This window comes from Acanthisitta chloris, unplaced genomic scaffold (genome assembly GCF_000695815.1).
Source record: "Acanthisitta chloris isolate BGI_N310 unplaced genomic scaffold, ASM69581v1 scaffold9352, whole genome shotgun sequence".
Lineage (NCBI taxonomy): Eukaryota > Metazoa > Chordata > Aves > Passeriformes > Acanthisittidae > Acanthisitta > Acanthisitta chloris.
The window spans coordinates 50,322-70,470 of NW_008660989.1; the positions used below are offsets into that span (position 1 = coordinate 50,322).

A 20,149-nucleotide genomic window follows, 5' to 3' on the forward strand; every position below is an offset into this window, starting at 1 on the left:
GTCAAAAATATTACATCCATATGAAAACCGATACAGAGTCTCAAGGAATTGAGTGAGCTCATTCTGTTTAGAGAGAGTTCAGTCTAGTTCTAGTTCTACAGCAACTAAGGATGTTCTTACTAATTAAATTTTCATGTTTTACATATGAAAATACAGAAAAGCAAATGATATAAAGCAAACGTAAATTTCAAAATCAGAAAGGACAAGGAAATAGAGAAGCTGAATATTTTTTTCCTTTTACTTCACATAAGAGAATAGAGACTAGAAATAAAACACATTAAGTGTTTCTGCATTCACTTTACAAGACTGCAGTTAAATTTTTCTTGTTTTACTTCTCAGGATGCCTTTTTCCTAAAACCAACACTAAATATAGCATTTAGATGCAGGCTTTAACTATGTTAAAGATCTTCTGTAGCTATAGCTATTTTGAATGTCCCTCTTGGCAGTGTCTTCACAAGCAGATGCAGCACATGCTGACAAAGAGGTTATTGTCAGAAATAACCCAAATAACATACCTGTGTTTGCACTCAGAGCTTTGCTGACACAGCAACTGCAGCTAATACAGCACACAAGTCTTTCATACCCTGAGCTGAAATAACTACGAAACAGAATGACAGCCATAGTGACAACTCAGTCTTCAAAACATATTTTTCACTCCATTTTTCCACCTTTAAATCACCTGAAATTCCCTCCACGTATGCCCAAGAGTTAAATTAATAAGGCTTCTATTGCTCCTTTGTTACAGATTAAAGTTACCCTCTACATCTCTAGTCTAAAGACCTCTGGATTCTGAGGAAAAAAAATAATCTGAGTGAATGAGAAGCATCTCTCAGAATTTTCACTGTGAAATAATGCCTAAATGCAACATATGAAAAAGCTAAGCTGTGCCCAACTCAGCAAAATACGATTGAAATAAAACCAGACTCTTATTTACTGTTAGGAAACATCTGTGGGAACAACATCCAGTGCATTTATTGTTTTCTCTATAAAATTCAGATTCATTCAGATAAAACGGATGGTAGGCAACCCTTACAGTGTTTTCAAAATTACTGTGTAGCATCACCTAAGACTCATTATTTTGGTTTTTTCCTGTTTCTCTGCCCTACACACATTTCAGCATCCACAAACGGTTTTTATATTTGTACTTTCCTGTTAAAACCTCAATGAGTTTTCACTGAAGCTTTCCAAAGAACCACTGAACTCAGACTCTTTCTTTACACTACATAATAACCACATCTGAAAATGATCTTCCAGATTTTCTATTACTTACAACAGCAACAGTTAGTTACAAAGAATGTCTCTTGACTGTAGGACAAGTAAGTTTGCAGCTAATAAACACTTACTTTGCTTAGACTAACACTATGCCTTCCCCTCCTCCCCCCACAAAAAAGCCTGACAAAAAAATCTGCATGAAACCTTGAAGACTGAGACTGTTAAAAAACAACTTGATAAAACTAAGCTAAAATACGTATTCTTACTGTATATTTACAGCACTGCAAAAGCACATGGATGTTGACCAGTCTAGAGGAGCTACCCAGAAGTAAACCTTCACAAAATATGCATGATGTGGATGTCAAGTACTCTGAACCAAGTGCTTCACTTCAAAATCCTCTTCTACATGTTTGCATAACTCACTAATATTGACAGAGCCCAACATACCAGGTTAACTCTTAACTACCGAGAAAGCATGGTTACAACGTTAAACCAAAGATCTTGATTTTGCCTGGTTTTTGTACTTAAGGAAATACACCGATGCATTAATACATGAAATGCTGCATTGTACTTACCAGTTTTGGGGTTTATTGAAAAGAATCCCTGTGGATTTCCACTTGTAATCTTGTAGGTTAATTTTTCACTTGAGCTAGAATCTGGATCAAATGCCTCAATCTGAATGACAGATACATCTTTAGGCGAGTTTTCCATGACCTCTGGGTAATAAACTGGTTCTGTGGTCTGAGGAGCATTATCATTAACATCCCCAACTTCTATGTAGATTTCAATGAAAGATGACAAAGGCACAACCCCTTGGTCTGTTGCATAAACAGTTAACCAGTAATGCGAAGTCGTCTCACGATCCAGGTGATCTGCAGTCTCAATAATACCTGTTCAGTAGGAAGAAAGATAAATAGAAAATACTCAATAGATATGTAGAAATGTATAAAAAACAAGTAAGCAACAAGTTCAAATACATGAAAATAACAGATTTTACAATGTGCTAATATACACAAACATATTAAGGCTAATCTGAAGCCACAAAACATAAAATTACCGTAACATTTTCAGCAATTATACACTCTATATTAAAACAACCGATTACCTGATTTCTTTCCCAATGTCCTTTGAGATTTATCAGACCGGTCATTCATAAAACCTATTTTGCCTGAAAGATCGTATCTAACGTGTAATTCAGACTTTTGGGACTTGAATTACCCTCTTTACTCATCAGGGATTACAGTAATTTTATACCATATTAAACTATCTGGTTTAGATGCCAAACTCTTGAACTGTTTACTATTATTCATATTAATGAGCAACTACTTAAATGTGAAACATTCTTATCTGTGTGACCAAATGAATTACTTAACTGAAGTTTTTTTACTGTGTTATCTATGTTCACACAGATTTTCACAGAAAAGAGATCCAAAGTTATACTAAAGCTGACCTTTGTAGCATTAGGACTAACCAATGGCTGCCATTACTATGGCAATGGGAAGCAGCAAAAAAAGAAGCAAAAACCTATGAATTACCAACTAAAGAACAGCTACACAATTCACGAACTTAATAAAAATCCATCTGCTGAGACTACAGGAGATTGTTTAAGTCAGAACTGACTAAAGAATGAGGGACTCAAGTTTTTATCCACTGTGAAGAAACACAGGTTTATTTTTATAAGCAATTTACTCTACAGGTACAGCCACAACATGCATGTGTCAAAAGGGTACATGACACGGTGTAACCCATATGACCAAGGATGAATATTAAACAGATTCACAGAGCCATGGTACAATAAAACTCTGCACTTTCCTTTTCCTGATCCAGTCACTCCTACAGGTTATCTGATTTGATGTATTTTCTAAATAGTCCTTAAAAATCAAATCTGATACACACATCATGATGAGGGACAGAGCCAGCCCTTGCAACCAGTGGAAATCCTGAAGGGCTTTGCCATGGCTCTTACTGTTTGTTATACTGACACACACCAGACCTAATGAGGACTGGGGTCAAGTTGAGTTGAACTACACACCATGATGGCCAGTTCTGGACTCTGGATGAAGCCACATAATATGACTATGCATGATGTGGCTCTTCTGAGCTCATTTACTTTACATAGATATAGACAGGTAGATAGACAGATAGATATACACACACCCCATCAGTAAAGCAGGACCTCAATAAAACTATGCCACTGTGTTTTCACAGGCATATTCAGGAAAGGAATTAACTCTAAGTATTGTGTCCTCCACATACCCCAGACACGCCTTATATATACAATATATCTATATATAATGCATTATACTGGCTGAGCAAAATATTAAGGAATTATTCATTTCTTCATTACTTTCTTTGCCTTGTGGGAAGCTGCACAAAGGCTGGATAATGGATAATTTATAATTTTAAGAAGTCAATAAGATCACTTTAGAAGTGCTGGAGGGGACAGAATCTAATGCTTAGACCTGCAAAATACCCATATGGAGCCTTTCAAGCAACAGAGCATTTCAGAACTACCACCAAATGTTAGTGTGGAAATTGGTTTAATATAGCATCAAAGGCTACAGAACTCGGATTAAAAGGAGAGACACTGCAATTTCAAAATATACATGCATTACATATAGTCTATGAAAGTTTTCCTGAAAGCAAACTGAAGACTTGGTAATTTCCTTTCTTATTTTTTTTGCAGAAGAACATCAAAAACTAAGCTACAGTGTAAATTAATATTGGCATTTTGCATTTCCAGTCTTTCTGCCTCAGTATTTATACTTCGTTTGATGGCAGTTTTACTATTAAAACAAAAACATAATGCTATCCAGTTGTTACTAGATTTTTGCTGTGGTTACCTACATAGTATAGTTTCTGCATAAATTTGCTCTTAAAAATGGACACATAGCCTTGAGCATTCAGTTACCTGGATTCTACTTTGTAACTCACATCACACCTTTTGCACCTCTCCACTTATGTCAGGAGACTTGCTTGAGAGCAAATACATCTGTTACTTTTTGTGGCCACACTTCTAAATGCTGGACGTAGCACGCAAGCACTTCATCTCAAGTCTGGATAGTCTCCACGTATACCTTGGAAAATTTTGTAAAACCTTCCTGTCCCACCAAACACAAGACTAGACTGTAATAATTCTCTTCCAGCAAGGGTTCCAGCAATGCTGCTCTATTGCTTGCAATTTGTGTAGAACAGAGTGGGCAGACTTATGTGCTGAACAGAGCAACTGTTACCATTTTACACCTGTCCTTCTTTCTTAACAGTAGCTGCATCAGAAGTGACAGACTAATTTTAAGATAACCTTGACTGATTTTAAAGAAAGATAAAAAGAGACTCTTGTGGAAATGAAGCTCTCTGCCTGCAATCTGCTCACCTAGCACCTAGGAATTCTAAGCCTAGCGTTTACAAATTCTACCTTCTTAGTTATCAAAGCCTACCTCAAGGAAAGAGAAGACTAAACAGATTTTGCTTTTGTGGAGTATCAGTTCTCAAGTGTCCGCTCTCCTAACTCACATACTTCACGAGGAATGATGGGGAAAAGAATACCAAACTAAAAAACCAGTATCTCAAAAAGAAATAAGTGAAAAGATTATAGGGACAATGACTCAGTATGATACAGCACACATGGTCAATATATTAGTCAAAGTAATGTGAAATCTCATTTGCTAAAATTATTTTTCCATTTTTCTCACATTTCTTATCTAGCAGATCCTGAAGTGCTGGGTGAACACTTTTTCTGTATGTGCTCTTAATTACAAACTGAAATAGAAAGCATCCAGAAAAACGATTTTATGGTCAGAGAGCTATGCAAAAATGACTACCTAACTGTTTAACACTAATCAGCAGATTAATTCCTGAATGAACATTTCCTAAGGGCATAAAGGGTACTTATAAAAACAGATTAAAACAGATAGAATAGACAGTTATGTGTATCTAAGTTGGAAAACTTCTATTTGTGGACGCCCCATCCCTGGAAGTGTTCAAGGCCAGCCTGGATAGGCCTTTGAGCAACCTTGTCTAGCAGAAGGTGTTCCTTCTTTCAGAGAGTATCAGTGGCAGGGGGCTGGAACTAGGTGACTGTTAACGTTCCTTCCAACCCAAGCCATTCTACAATTCTATGATTATGAGAGATAGGCATCACAGGTAAGCAAATTACTTTGACGATATCAAAAATGAAGACTCAACATTCCTCCACTATAAAAGCTATGCAGAAGGGGACAGGAAGATAAGGACCAAAGATTTACCTTCAACCCTCACACACTGAGGCGGGTGGAGGAGAGGCCACCACACCCAGCTCTCTTCATCACTCAAAGCCACAGGCACTGCGAGGGAAGGGATGAGTGCTCTATTAATATGACTCAGCGTTCCTCCTCTTGTTTCCACCCAGCAATAAACGGGAACACACATCTAGGGGTAGGGGGAAGCTCTGACCACCAAAACTTGAATTTCTTCAGATTCTGCATCAGCATTTATGTCACAAAACACAATCAATACTAAAGGCATGTAAATATATGGAGCATTCAGGGGTTTTCTCCCCCTCCTTTAATGTCACTGTACAATCTGACCTTACAACAGTAATTACAAAACACCAAGCTATTGTCATTACTCTAGCTGAAATTGCTCCTGCTTCTGCAAGTTTAACACTTAATCTTTCCTGATTTTGCCTATGAGAACACTAATAGCTTCATCTTTAATTTCTATGCAACAGTAATGAATACAAATGCATGTAAACTTCAGTAGTGTACTATACCTTCTAAAGAACACAAGCCCAAAGAAATTAACTCGTGGTTTGGGTGATTTTTTAAACAAAGATAACAGTTGTTCTTTTACAGCTCTAGAACCAGTCCTTAAAGAATCACTGGTTGATGTGTCAATTTTCTGCTTTTACAAATGTGGATTACAGTGGTCTATTTTACATATTACAGCAGCATAGCACTGTATGCTATCTGAAAGCCAACACTCACTGGCAGAGTTTATAAATTCACTGGCTTTAGTTCAGCAGTTCTCAGGACAGCAGAGAGATGATGGGAACTCATATCAAAGAGAGGTAATAAAACAATCTAAGTAAGAGTTAATTTGTTTTAATCTTGCAATTGTCTAGCTCCATTAAGCATCAGTAATATGTTGATTCATGTCATAAGTTTCAACAGTATATTTTGCCTCCTTGCATTTTCACTTTTTTCTTCAAGTGGTGCAAAGCACATTCAGGGAGTATTCTTAAGTGTTTCAATGCTGTAAAAGCTCCATCACTGCTCTAACTCTTCTCCCATTCACAGAAAATCTTTAATCAGCAAATTCCCCATCCATTCTCTATGCTGAGGCAATTTGGTAATTTTAACTTTACAAACCATTTGCTTTTTATGAGCAAGACAAGTAGAGAAAATCTGCTAAAGAATCTTTAGCATGTATAGTAATCCCAAAGACTTGTAAACATTATTATTGAAAAAATATGGTGAAGTGAGGATTTCAAAAACATTTTTCACTCGACTGGATATGCAATCTTGAAGCCTTTCAGGTGGACGGGATAAAAAGAAATTCAAATTCAGTCACTAACCACCAGAGGGGAGCACAAAAAAGCTCTGATGAAATGTTTCTCAGTCATCTGCAAGAGGACAGACCTGATTTTACACAATATTCATATGTCTGAAATTTTAGACTAGGTATTGCTCCCACCTGATGCAATAGGACTTTCCTATCAATTTCATTAAAAGCAGGCAAAAGTCCTAAGCAAACACTGTAGAACAGAATTTGCACAGAACTTAATGTGAAAGAACAGAATGATTCATGAATACAGCAACTGAGGAAAAACTCAAAACATTAACCTCACTCTCTCCAAGAACCAACACTTCTTCCAATTTAAATCCCACAACCTAAGTCACTACAACCAAAGTCACTCTTAAAATTAAACATAAAAATCCACCTCAAATCTGACAGTCTTACATATGCCAATTCTATCTAATTAACAACTGCTCAAACTGTAATACTCCCAATTCCCAGGGATGATCCTCCTTAAGCGTGCTTATCCATGAGAACTCTAATTAACAATATTAATGATTCTGTAATGGAAATCAAAACCTGCAATCATTTCTCAGCAAAGCATGAAAATGCAGTTTAGCAGAATTTGCCCTGGGAGTGACGTTTGAAACAAACTAAGAGAAATCCCTGGCGTGGAACATGATGCTTGAAATCTGATTACGAATTCAATTAATCTAACTTCTAATAAGCCAAGCGAATAAAAAAGCTTCTTCAGCTGCTTTAAAAGCCATTGCAAGGGGCAGAGGGGGGAAGGCAGCCTTTTAAGAATTGCATGAACAAAAGTTTTGATCAAAGATGACCTGAAATGAACAACCAATTCAAATAAAAAGTTTTAAAAACCAGTGGATTAAGCCTGCTATAAACACAGAGACATGCTGTCTCTCAATGGCACTAGTCTGCCAACACGCCAACCTAGACTGCAACTTTGTCCTAAATTTTAAACAAACAAAACAGTAAGTCACCACAGGGTAAACTATCACTACAGCCTGCACAATCTTGTGAATTAAAGCTAACCCTGGGGAAATGCTCAGCACATATCACATTTTACCATTTGAATCTCTGCTATCTCTAGTTAGGCAGTGAACATTTTCCAGAAAGTTATTAATATTTATGCAATCAGCTTTTTATGTGAACAAGGGTCCAAAGAACCCCATCTTCCAGAATTTTACAGTTTTCCTGGCCAAATTTCTGCTTTACATTTTGTGAAACTCAGTTGTTGTTAGAACTCCATCAGCCTCATTGGTTAGTGGTTTGGTTGCTTTCTTTTTTAAGCAAAATCTTATTCAATATAATACTTTGGCTTCCAATGCTAAACAATTCAGAACAGACAGTTTTCAGGTTGTTACTAAAATCTTCACACTGGCACAGCCAGAATAGGCCAGAAAAACAAAGACATTTTACAAAGCTGGTAATTTCCACTTGTTACCAGCCCAGCTCATCTGATTTAAAATAGCATCTGTTCTAACCAATACTTTGCTTTTTGGTGCACCTTAGTGACAGTGCAGTTCTTCAACACTATCCAGATCAAACACAGCTGAACACGGATGACTTCCTTGGCAGACTTCTTGGTCCTATTCTTCTCTTCTTATACGATCTTTTTTTGCCTTTCCTGTAGTACACCTCTCTTTCTTAGACTATTACCTTTTGTGACATGATAAGCATTTTCCTGAGCTTTACAAATACAGAGGCAGAGCTGACAGCATAAAAGAAAAAAATATATATATACACACATATATAACTAAAACCCAGGAAAGAGCATCTGGCATAGGAGAATATGCAGTGCTTGTCTGCTTCTCAGCAGTCCCCAGAGGCCTTAAAAAGGAACAGATCCATACTCTTTTGTCCTCCTTTTCCCCTAGAGTAAGTTCTAGAGGCACAGTCAAATCAGGACAGTTACGAAGCACAACCCTTTGTGTTATACATGGGATTTTTTGTTGGGTTTTTTAATCCTCCACTTTATGATCCTTGTCAGAAATGCTAAGAAGAAGCAAGGTGAGTCGAAAAAAAACCCCAGAACTTATTACTAGTTATGGCATTCAGTCACACAAGATAAAACAGACTACAGCAGACTGAAGTGCACTATATACAAGTACTACACCCATCTGTAGTACGCAGTAAAAATTGTGACTCTATTACTAATTGTGGTCAGTGCCATAGGTCAGATTCTTTCCACTTTTACAGCAATTAAAAAATCTCTAGCCAGTTTATTTGCATTTCTGTTAACTCCTTCTTTCTGATAACTTCTGACCACGGCCATAGTCTGACCCTTAAAGCAGCAGCCAAGTACAGTCACAAGCCTACATGCCATAAATTGAAGGTTTTGAAACACATAACCTGTTGATCTCCCAAGAACAAAATTCTTCTTTCCATGAGGCTGGTGTGCTACTGTAACTCAGGCCTCTACCAAGCACCAGTGTGTTATGGGACAACTGAGCCTAAAGTCTACCATTCTTCTAAAACAGCATCCAGTGCTACTGTCAAGAAAAATTATTATTTGATCAGTCAAGAAATAACCACTTAGTAAAACCAAAACAAAGACAGCACAATATCACACCAGTCTTAATTCTACATGAAACAACTGTCCTTAAACACTGAAAATTTCATGTATATCCTGCCACGGAGACAACGAACTGACCACCACTTAAAACATCAGCTGAAAAGACCAAAACCTTCATCCTGTGAATTCCTTGAAACAATCTCCTTCTGAAGAAGGAATGGAATGAGATTCTTTTTGCAGAAGTGAAATGTCAGCTTGTCCACTCTACAAACACGGCAGAATGCCAAGAGAGGCACTGCACTCTAACTCTTGAAATATTAAAGACCTGCGGCAGGCAGTGTGAACTTTTAAAAAGTATATACAATCATTTTTTTAAGAGAAGTAATATTTTTGACAAATAAACTGAGCTGAAAAAGTGCTAGCCTTCCATAATTTTATCACATGTGCACTTTGAACAGGAAGCATTACGTGATTATGCCTCTATGAAACAAAGTGCAAAAGCCACCCAGAAAAATATGATTTGCTCTTTAGCTCCTCCATAGCAATTTAAAGCTTATCACTGACAATGCAAGCTACTCGCATATCAGACTTCTTGCATCTGAAAAATTTACACAGACTAAACTCTACTGTTTCAGAATATAAATAATCCTTGGTTGCAGCCCTGAAGGACAAAGTTTTAGCAACTATTGCTTGCCTTTGAATCCCATGCGAACAAGAGATGTTCACCTCTTTTCTCTCTTCTCTTTTCCAGAAGCATTAATTATGCACAGCTAGTAAGACTGTAACCTGGCAACAAACCATCAATATTGTGCTTCGCATACCTCAAAGAATTCGGTGATTGTTTGCAAACACGTCTGAGGAATATGAATGTGCATAACTAACTAGTGATTCAATCTAGTTAGATATAGTTTAATTTTTCCTTTTCAAACACTGAGTGATTCTTCTATTTTGCCCAAGCTGAATCTTAAATTAACACATTCTGATTTATTTTATAAATAATTTGGTGGCTTTACCTTTTACAAGCCCCTTAGCTAATTAATGTTAAAAAACCCCAATAAAACAAATCCCCAAAAGAAACTAAACCACACCCCACAAAAACACAATCACCCTTGAAAAATTCTGCAACAAACTGTATTTGCAGGCTATAGACTAAAGATTTTTCCATGCATCCCTAAAGTCTTTAGATAATATCATCTAACATCTGTCATCAATATAAATATTCCTTCTAACAGCTACAGCTGATTTTTCCCACTTATTTCTTTAGATATTAAATTTCTATACAGTGGTTTTAATCTGCTTTTATGTATATATAGTATTTCTTCCTTACAAGTACTGAAGAAAGGCAGTGAAAAAAACTTAAACTTTACACTTCTGACTTCAGAGAATGCTCAGAAAAATTTATCTCAGAGAAGTTAGGAAAAATACTTAAGCTGAAAGTATCATATCAGAATTTCAAGTCCTCTGTCAGCATTTATAAAGGCAGAGTCTGGAAAACTTAATTAAATTTTATTTATAGTTCTTTGAAATACAAAGCTATATGCATTTCAAGTTGTGTCTTGTGCACTACCAGCCGAGAAATCATGCTTAGCCAGGGCTGTTAAATGGAAAGCAACTCTTGTTGCTGTTTCAAGGACAAATTGCTCATTTTTTAACAAATCAAGGCTTAGAAAGTTTCAAGTAAGATCACTATCAGTTTCAGAAGGTGATGGAACTGTAGCAGTTGCCAGATTTTCCACCATGTCAAGTGCACCACTCCTTGCTCTCTTTCCAGGGACCAGCTATTACAAGTTCTAGAAGTGGAAGGGGAACAATATCCCTGCAGAGCACACACGGTTTCTGGAGCACACAGAACCCACCCTGAACAGAGTATGGGAACCATCGCCATTGGAACAGATTTGAAATTTGAACTGAACAAAATCAAACTGAACAGAGTGAAACTTCAATAATAATAATAAAATGATTATGTGTTTTATATCTCAAATTTAACTTCACTGAACTGTCTAGGCACAGTGAAATATATAGCCAAATCCAGTTTTGTACCAATACCTGAAGTAAATTTGATACCAGTACAAGCTTTCAAAACCTCTCAAATTCCATTAAAAAATTACCATATTTGAAATTAAACAATTTCTCCATATGACACTAATAGAACAACAGCAAGAGTAGTTAGCAAAACAATCAGGCACTGTCGGTGTCTGGTCAAAACTGTCAGACTCACTTTTGCATATGTAAAGAAGTTTTCTATGCATTCATTGTAAAACACTTTTTGAGGACAACAACTTTGAGCCCCAGCATGTGGCCAAATCTAAACCCTGACATATAACTTAAAACACAGAACAGTTCATGCATCACACACGACAATAACTTGAATTGTGTTTGAGTGGAGGGAGAGAAGGGATCAATACTGATCTCTGCTACATGCAGCTTATAAACAACATAGCTACAGAGAAATTTGAAGAAATACACGATGGCCCATGGTAAAAAGTAGCCATCCCTTAAATAAGCATCTAGAGAGCGTACAAAGACCTAGAAGCAAAGATATGCTTAGTTAAAGCTCTACACCACACACGAACTGTATTTTCAAACATTGAGAAAACAAGTTTTCCACATATTAGTTAAAAGCGTAAATCTGAATAAAAATGGGGCAAAAAAAGAATTGTAAATAATTAGATGCAGTAACATTTCTACTTCCAGTTCCTGACATACTGCTTTCTGCATACTTGTATAAAAACAAGTCAAATGAATGGAAAACACAGTGTTTACACCATTTATAAAAAGTTCTGAAAATATGCTCTTCTAATTGCCTACATAAAATATTATGCCCAGAAATTATGATTCAGTACTAGATCGTCTGGGCTAAAAGCAATAAATCTGCTAATGTCCCCAAAGATTGTAAACTTCCTTTCAGGAAGTTGGGGGGGTGTTGAGGGGGGAAAATTTTGCAATTAGAAGATCCCTGATGGGGTTGCCTTAGAACTCAACTGATTACTTCCAGTTCGAAAAATCTTTTGGGACAATGGCAGACAGCTCCCATTGTCAGCCTCGTTTACGGTTATTTTAATAGCTCCAGCTTATTTCTGTCAGCTTGGCTGCTTGTATGTCAAGCTTTCGGACAGGCAATATAATTGCCATACAGAGGAACAGTACCATGTTGCTAAAGCTCAGTATGGAGAGACATAAAAACCCCCTGATGAGTACACATTAGGGAAATGAAATGTTAACTCCTCTGTCAATAGGAAAAATTATTGTAATACAACCACATACGATCTATGTTTCTTTGAAGAGAGCGCAAGTAAAGCAAGCTTTGCTATTAACATGAGCACTCATTCATGGTTTGAGAGAAAACATGCTGAAAAAGCCTGACCACACTACTACATCAACATTACAGCAGGTTTATAAAATATTAGTGAGAAAAGAACAAACTGCCAGCAGGTCCTGGGCCAAGCATGTGGGTTCTCTGTACCCACAGAAGCAGCTTCTCTTACTGTGTTACATGACCAAAGTTTGCAGAATCTGATGCAAATCATTCCTCCCATCACACCCTCATATTCAGCACATACTTTGTCTCCAGGTAAAGACACAACTAGTTTCTGTCCCCCAAGAAACAAAATTACACAGTATTAAAAAATTAGGATAAGAAACTATTTCAGCCAAACGCTTAGAAATAATATTGCTACCCTTTTCAGGTACCTTCATGACCAACAGAGAATTTCTTCCGAAACTTGGGTAATTCAGAGACAAGCAAGGTCTACTATTTGTTTACTTATGAACATCAAAGACAAGAAAATGTATTTAATCGAATTTTTAGAATGAATGTGTACTTGTCTCTGCATAAGAGATGAAAAGGATCAATTTCTATGTTCTTTGTTAAGGCTTACAAGGATTTTTTACATACACACACAAACAAACACATACATGCTTTTAGAAGTCTGGCTTCACCTTGCAAAATTCCTCTAACTTCAGTACCAGTCTTCTTTGTACTAAGGAATTGTTGACAAGGAGTGTGGTAATACTACCACTCTAATAATTTAGCTGGGAAATAGGGAGCCTCTAAAGAGGAAATTCCTCTATAAATGGCCCCAGGAATTTCAAAACTAACTGGAGTTGACAGATTAACCTAGGTCCCCCTTAGGCAGAAGAAGAGGCTACAAGGAAAACAGTGAGACGCATGGGAAGCCAATTATGCACAAGAGCAACACATTTAATTGTTCAGAAACTGGTTTGTTGATCCAAAAGGATCTAGCTGTTAGATCTCTGCAAACTATTAAAACCTGGATGGCTCTGCAAAAAGTATACTTTTAAATTTCATAGTGTTTGTCTATAAATGTCAAGGTTTAATGACCATTTTAATAAGGAAAATTGCTCCATGTATCCCAAGAACCTTTTTCTGCATACACAGCACTTCTCTGCCATCAAAAAGGGCATATGAATTCGAACAACTGCAGCCTACTTTGTATTACGCCTGCAAAGTGACTCTGAAGGCCTGGCAAGTCCAACAGAGCAGTCCTCCCCTCCAGTAATAAGCAATTCCAGCTGTGTTCCACAGCAACACTGGCTCATGGCAAACCCAGGTGCAAAAAAATTGTCGTTCAGCACGTGTGTGTTACTTTTCGCATTTGTGTTTTGGACTGCCACAACTGTGCTTCAAGTTTTTGATCTCCAAACTAATTTCAGTTGCAGAAACTGCTGGTTAACAATGAATTTCCACACCAGTTCTGAGCAAGAAAAGATACTGGTACCTACCAAAAGGCAAGTAGCATGTGGAGAAATACTGGAAATCAGGCTATTACTGCTATTCATGTTACTGCACCAGGTAGCTATACACACAGTGGCACTTAATTAATGAGAACAGAAATGTTCCTCCCAAGCAGATTTATGTGTACAAAGAAGAGCTGGTATACCTGTGGGCATGCCAGTGCTAGGAGAACAAAGCAAATCAACAAAGTCATGAGATTAAAGCATCTGGGATCCAGTGACTTCAAAAGACATTTTCATCCTTATTCTGACAAAGTCAGATTTATTAACTTACAAAGTATCCATTTATTTATTCAGACTTTATTTCAACTCATGTATCCAGAGGGGATTCTACACTGATCAGTACCTGTCACACTATTATTTTTTAATTAGCCTTATGTGCCGCTGCATATGAATCAAATTAAACACAAGGGCATACACAAACATTTCTGAACATGTCTCGTTTTAAGTAAAAACTTCAAGATAGACAAATCATGAAGGCAAAGAACTTTGGTACTATAATACTATGTTCATTTTCTTTGGTTATGAATACTGTATCAAGCACATTCTTACATGCACACTGAAGAATCAATACCTAACATCTAAAAAGGAGACTTCCAATGAGAAAACTAGAAATGACTTACCACATGTCAAGTATATTTATTTCTAAGGGCCCTGGATGCTTGTTGGGAAATCAGTTCAGTCTTTCTTACCTAAATAACTGCCTGTACAGTTTTAATCAACACACTCCAGAAGAAAAAGATTACTAAAAGTAGCAGAAACAAATGCAAGTTAACAGTTAAAAAAACCTAATCTGTAAATTAAACTCACTTTATATTTATTGCTTAATAGTAGAACCTGCAAGCATTTGGATAAACAGGCCACAGAGCCTCTCTGATAGAATTTCCATTGGAAAAGCTCTTAATTAATCCCCACAGAAACATTTTTTGCTGAAGATAACTGCACCCTTAGTAACAATACCAAAGGAAATGAGCGATGTGAATAAATCTCCATAAAACAATAAATTAATTGCCACAGAACCATAACAAAAGTAGATCAACTCTGTCAACACTAGTACATTCAGTGTAACTAAAAGAACAATGCAAGATTGTAGGTAAATAGTAGACCATTTAGGCACAAAATGCATTTTGCTCCTGAAGCCCTGAAGATTTTTTCCTGGTTTAAGAAACTCACAGAATCCAGAGTGACTGCATGGAGTTGCACCAGGTGACCTCAAATCTCAGTATCTGTGATAACTGTTATGAAAAATATTCTCAAATGCTGACCATTCTTGCGTTTGACTAGACTCAATGACTCATTTTCCCAAGGAGTTTTTATCACCCCTGGAATTACAGACATAGCATGACATGTATTTCTTACTACATTTCCTCCTATCATCACATGCTGGATCAAAATTCACTGAAAAACTTAATCCACATAATCTGCAGTAATCTTGCTCTCACTCTAATCATCACTCCCTCAACTTATTAAACAATGCACACTAAAACTGATGTGTCACTTGAGTCAATGACAACTTGACACTTCATCTTTCGCTAACAGTTTTTGGACCTTCTCACACTTTCCTCCCCTGCCTTATCTACGTCTGCAAAGATTCAAGTCAGTCTAAAATTTCACTACAAAATTTAACCATTCAGCATGAGCATTTTTAAGCAAGCAGGAAGTTTCTCTTATAATTTGCACTTTTGAATTATTTTTCTAGCCATGTTTTGTCTATATCCATATGCAAAGTAATCCACTTATCAACAAATTGTCAGATCTTACATCTTCTGTTACTTTATAATGGCCTGGACCAACACAGGCAACCCAAAGTATTACTCTACTGACTAGGAGCACAGGTAGGAAGCTGATAGATATAACCAAACATCATAGAAATGCACAGGTCATTTTTCCATTTCTGATTTATCTGCTAAAATTAGTACTGTAATATTCAAGCTACCTTCAAAATGAACTATCATACCAGATTTCTTATGTAAAGGCATAGTCATCTTTCCTTCCCCCCTCCCAACATAATTAACATTCCTTGCACAGGCAGCTGGACATTTGTTAATCATTAACTGTTTGTGTAATAAAGACAAGGAGAGAAACTGTTAGCCATTCCTCACAATGTTACACCTAAAAAAATCTCTAAGACAGAAGATATGGTGAACACTGTAAAATTATTTACAGTAATGAAAAGATAATGTAGTATCAAAGCACATGCAATATTTTGCTGGCAAGATTTGTTTCTGTGACCAAGATTTTCCATGTTCAAACCTAAGTAATTAACTCAGGAATTTAATCAATAAAAACCCAGCACTTTCAACTAAAACAGGAAGAAAGAGGTATCTTTCAGTAACCTATGCTGTTAATCACTTGAATAAAATAATATATATGTCCAGAACTGCAACACCAAATATAATAAGAGGAATAACCAATGCACACATTCCAATCTTATCTAGAATCACTTTGATTCAGTCTACCTTGCTTTCATTACAGGAAGGGCACAGCAAGGGCATTCCTCTCAGATCAAACAGAAAATTCCACAGACAGAAGTTTCCACATGTCTGATTCGTTGCAAATTAAACCCTTATCATTAGACAGCAATCTCTAATTTTCATAGAGACAGGATATACCCTGTCATGGTAAATCTACAAGCAAAAGGAAGAGGGGGATTAAAAAAAAAATATAAAACCCTGCAAAATGGAGAGTTATTCCCTGTGAAAAGCTATGCATGTCACTCTCACAGCTTTGGAGAAATGGAGGAGACAAGGTACAAACATCAAAGATCATGTATTAATTCCATAATTCCATCATAAACTTCTTTGCACTGAACATCTTACAAGCTGAACTACCAAACTCTTTCTCCCTCATAAATACAACCAGGCCTACAGGCATCACATGAGAAGTCTGTATTAATTTTTAACACATTATTCATTCATTCTGTATTCACTTTCAACACATTATGTTACCAATATCTTCATTTTTTTATGCACGGGACTGGAGCATCTTTGTTATGCTCATGTACATTACCAGTAACACTAAAATCAGAAGGTTATTCTGCAATTATGCTGCTTGCATTTTTAAATTTTTAATGTAATAATCTTTAAATCCTTAACTCCTGCACAAAGTATGAGTAAGTGCACTATGATCAGCAATTTGAAAACCAAATCTCAGGAATTTTCACTTCTTTTGTATACAGAAGTGGTTTCAGGCTTTTTGCATCAGCAAAATAAAAAATTGCCTTTTATATAAACACTCAAAATAACTGATTTAAGAAACATGCAGATTTTGGAAGTGATGTGTAATTGAGTATAACTCTAGGTAGATTAGGCAATAAAACAATGCAATTACTGAATTTTTCTGTGTGCAACCTCCCCTGTCATGTAGGTAGATATTCAGTTCTGGTATCAGCAGTACCACACTGACCAGTCTGCAAAGACACAGAACTCTGAGCAGAAAGAACTATTAATGACCACCACTACTATTAGGTCAAGTCAATTTATATCCACTAGCTCAGCAGTTTGCTCTTTAACCCTAATGCCTATTGAAATCATGCAACTATGTGCAAGAACCACAAACACATTGATTAACCTTTCTCACAAAAAAAAATTTAAATTAAATAGAAGCAGCTATTGGAAGTGTGTTAAGGAAACCTCATTTCTGAATAAAGAAAATATCTGTTGCAGTCCTGTTGCTAGATTCTTTGGACACTTCGGTTTTCAAAAAAAACCCTCTCTGATAGGACTGGAATGCTAGAGGTTTTTTCTTGAGCCACATCGAGAGTGATGAATCAAAAATTCATTTCTGGTCACGTTCAGGTGTCCAGCATAATAAAGTCACATATACACTAAGAATGATACACAGATTACACAATGGACCTGCAAAACATAGTTGCAGCAAGGCCCAAAGTATTTTTAAACTCAAGTTCTAAAGTTGCAACTACTGCATGTAATAAGTTGTGGAAGTTTGCCAAATACTCATGTAGGTTTGTCCTTTGTTAAATACATCCAAATGCTGTATGATTAAAGTCTAAAATCTTCAAAGAATAGAATAAACATTACGCAATCATTTCAAACTCCCCTCCTTTGACTCCAATATGTACTTCAAAAGCTAAGCAGATGCTTAGCAGGAAATAAATCCTCAATTCAACAGATGTACCAGCAGTGATATGGCAAGATGCACCCTTCCATAGCTTTTGGCAACCCTTACTATTCCTCTGCTCACAAGCACTTTTCAAGTCCAAGAGAGATCCAAGCAAGTTAATAGGCCCTTAATATGTACTCTGCTGCCTGAACTGATTGCTGCTTATAAGGTAATCTTGGGGACTGCATGTGGTTTAGCCTCAGTCCATCTCTTACAAAGACACAGCCCCCAGGCAGCTCTGCTCTCAGCAAACCAAGTTGTAACCCAATCAACACCTTTCACAACAAAACAATCCCTTACTTTCAGCATGCCTGCAGTAGAGGAGGGGAGCCCCAGCTTTTGTACGGGATCTCTATTTGGCAGCTAAGGTGATGTTTTACTCAGCAGGATACCTAAGAAAACTCCAACTACTTTGGAAGACTCCTCCTGCCAACAGAAAACATAAGATGAATGTATTTGTCTAAAACTAATTCAGCTTTTTCCAAAGACAGCATTCTAAATGCTACATTAACAACCTAATAGACTTGGGAGTAAACACTATCACAAATGCAAGGTACATAGCTTCTTTCGAGCTTAAGAAAAAAAAGTAATGCCCTAGCTCCAGGCTGCTCAGGACCATGGTTCAAATCCAGGCCTCTAACTTCCGCCAAACTGAAACTCAACATTAGTTCTTAAAGCCAGGCTTAGTTTGATGCACCTGAAAAGAAACACGAGACAGCATTGTACCACAGGTTAACCCAGTGACACCACAAGTTCCAGGCCTTAGACTGAACATAATCACACCCTCAGTACAGTAAGTACTAAGCTGCAAACTGCAGTCAAATTCAGATAGTCCCTGACAGGTTAACCACATAACCTCTTCTGCACTCTAGTACTCATATGCACTTGACTAAATTCAGGTGTCAGGAAGCCAGTCTATGGCACCAGCAATAAAGCAAAATAACTCACACCCAAAAGTCTGTTATCTTCTATGAAAATACTTTCTGGATTGGTTTTTTTTATGGATAGCAGCAAATTTAGGACTTGTCCTCAGTCTAACGGACAGACAGTACGTCTCTGGCTCTTACCTTTGTTTCTTTAAACAGACACAATTCATGCTGAACTGGGTCTATACTTCTTTAAAAAAGATTTTCAACTTTGTCCTAATACTGGAGACAATCTAGAGATACAGAAGTCATCCTTAGTAAGCTGCTGTTACAACTATTTGTACTGTCTCATAAAACAGAACCTATGTGCCAAATGCCTCATTTTTAAAACCATAACAAATAGGTGGAAAATATATTTGAGTTGCATGAAATTTTCAGCAAATGTTTTTTCAACTCAAAATACTACTCAATTTAGGCACAATTACTTCTTTTTTAAACATAACTAATTTTTTCTTACACAATGGCATGACTTTGCCTTAATGTCACTAAGGGGAAAATGCCACAAAACCAGAATTAAACAGCACAGACCATCTTCTATATCAACTTCACACTCCTTTTCAACATCATACTGAACACATGCAAATCCACTGCACATCCTTAACTAGAAAGCAAAAAATATTACCCCATTTTAGAAATAGTTTACAGAAGTTATTTAAATATCTGTAATTAATGACCACAAATACACCTCCTCACTTTAAGTGTCCCACACAGATACAGTTGTCTCTCCCATCTTGCAGACCAAGCTAGGATTTAAGTTCTGATCCATGTATCCCATGCTTGGCTATCACTGAAAGTTATGGTAGGGAAGAAAAGTCATAAAAATATGGGATAAATGCTTTAAAAAACAAGTTCATTTGTTTGGGTGGGCACGATACTGTTAAGTGGCATTATTATCCACTGTTGCAACAAAATGTTTCTTCTGGTGGCTCTGGAGAAGCTTGGTAAGGACTCTTCTGCAAAGGATTCACAAGAGTGCCAGTGGCAGACTTGAAATGTGTACATTTTGTCTCCCAGTCAAGTGAAGTTCTTCTCATGCTGCTCATCATTCTCAATTCAATACCAAAGGGAGGGAATGCCCAGGCAAAGCACAAAATAAATATGT

General features: G+C 36.8%; 1 protein-coding gene across 1 annotated transcript in view; it reads right to left on the reverse strand.

Moving 5' to 3' along the window:
* FAT1 (FAT atypical cadherin 1) overlaps positions 1–20,149 on the reverse strand; it is a gene marked incomplete at its 3' end in the record, with an annotated part of 78,463 nt that overhangs the window by 47,292 nt on the left and 11,022 nt on the right. The window contains exon 2 of the mRNA XM_009070043.1: positions 1,788–2,102. Within this exon, the coding sequence (XP_009068291.1) occupies positions 1,788–2,102 (315 nt within the window). The remainder of the gene's footprint in view (positions 1–1,787; positions 2,103–20,149) is intronic.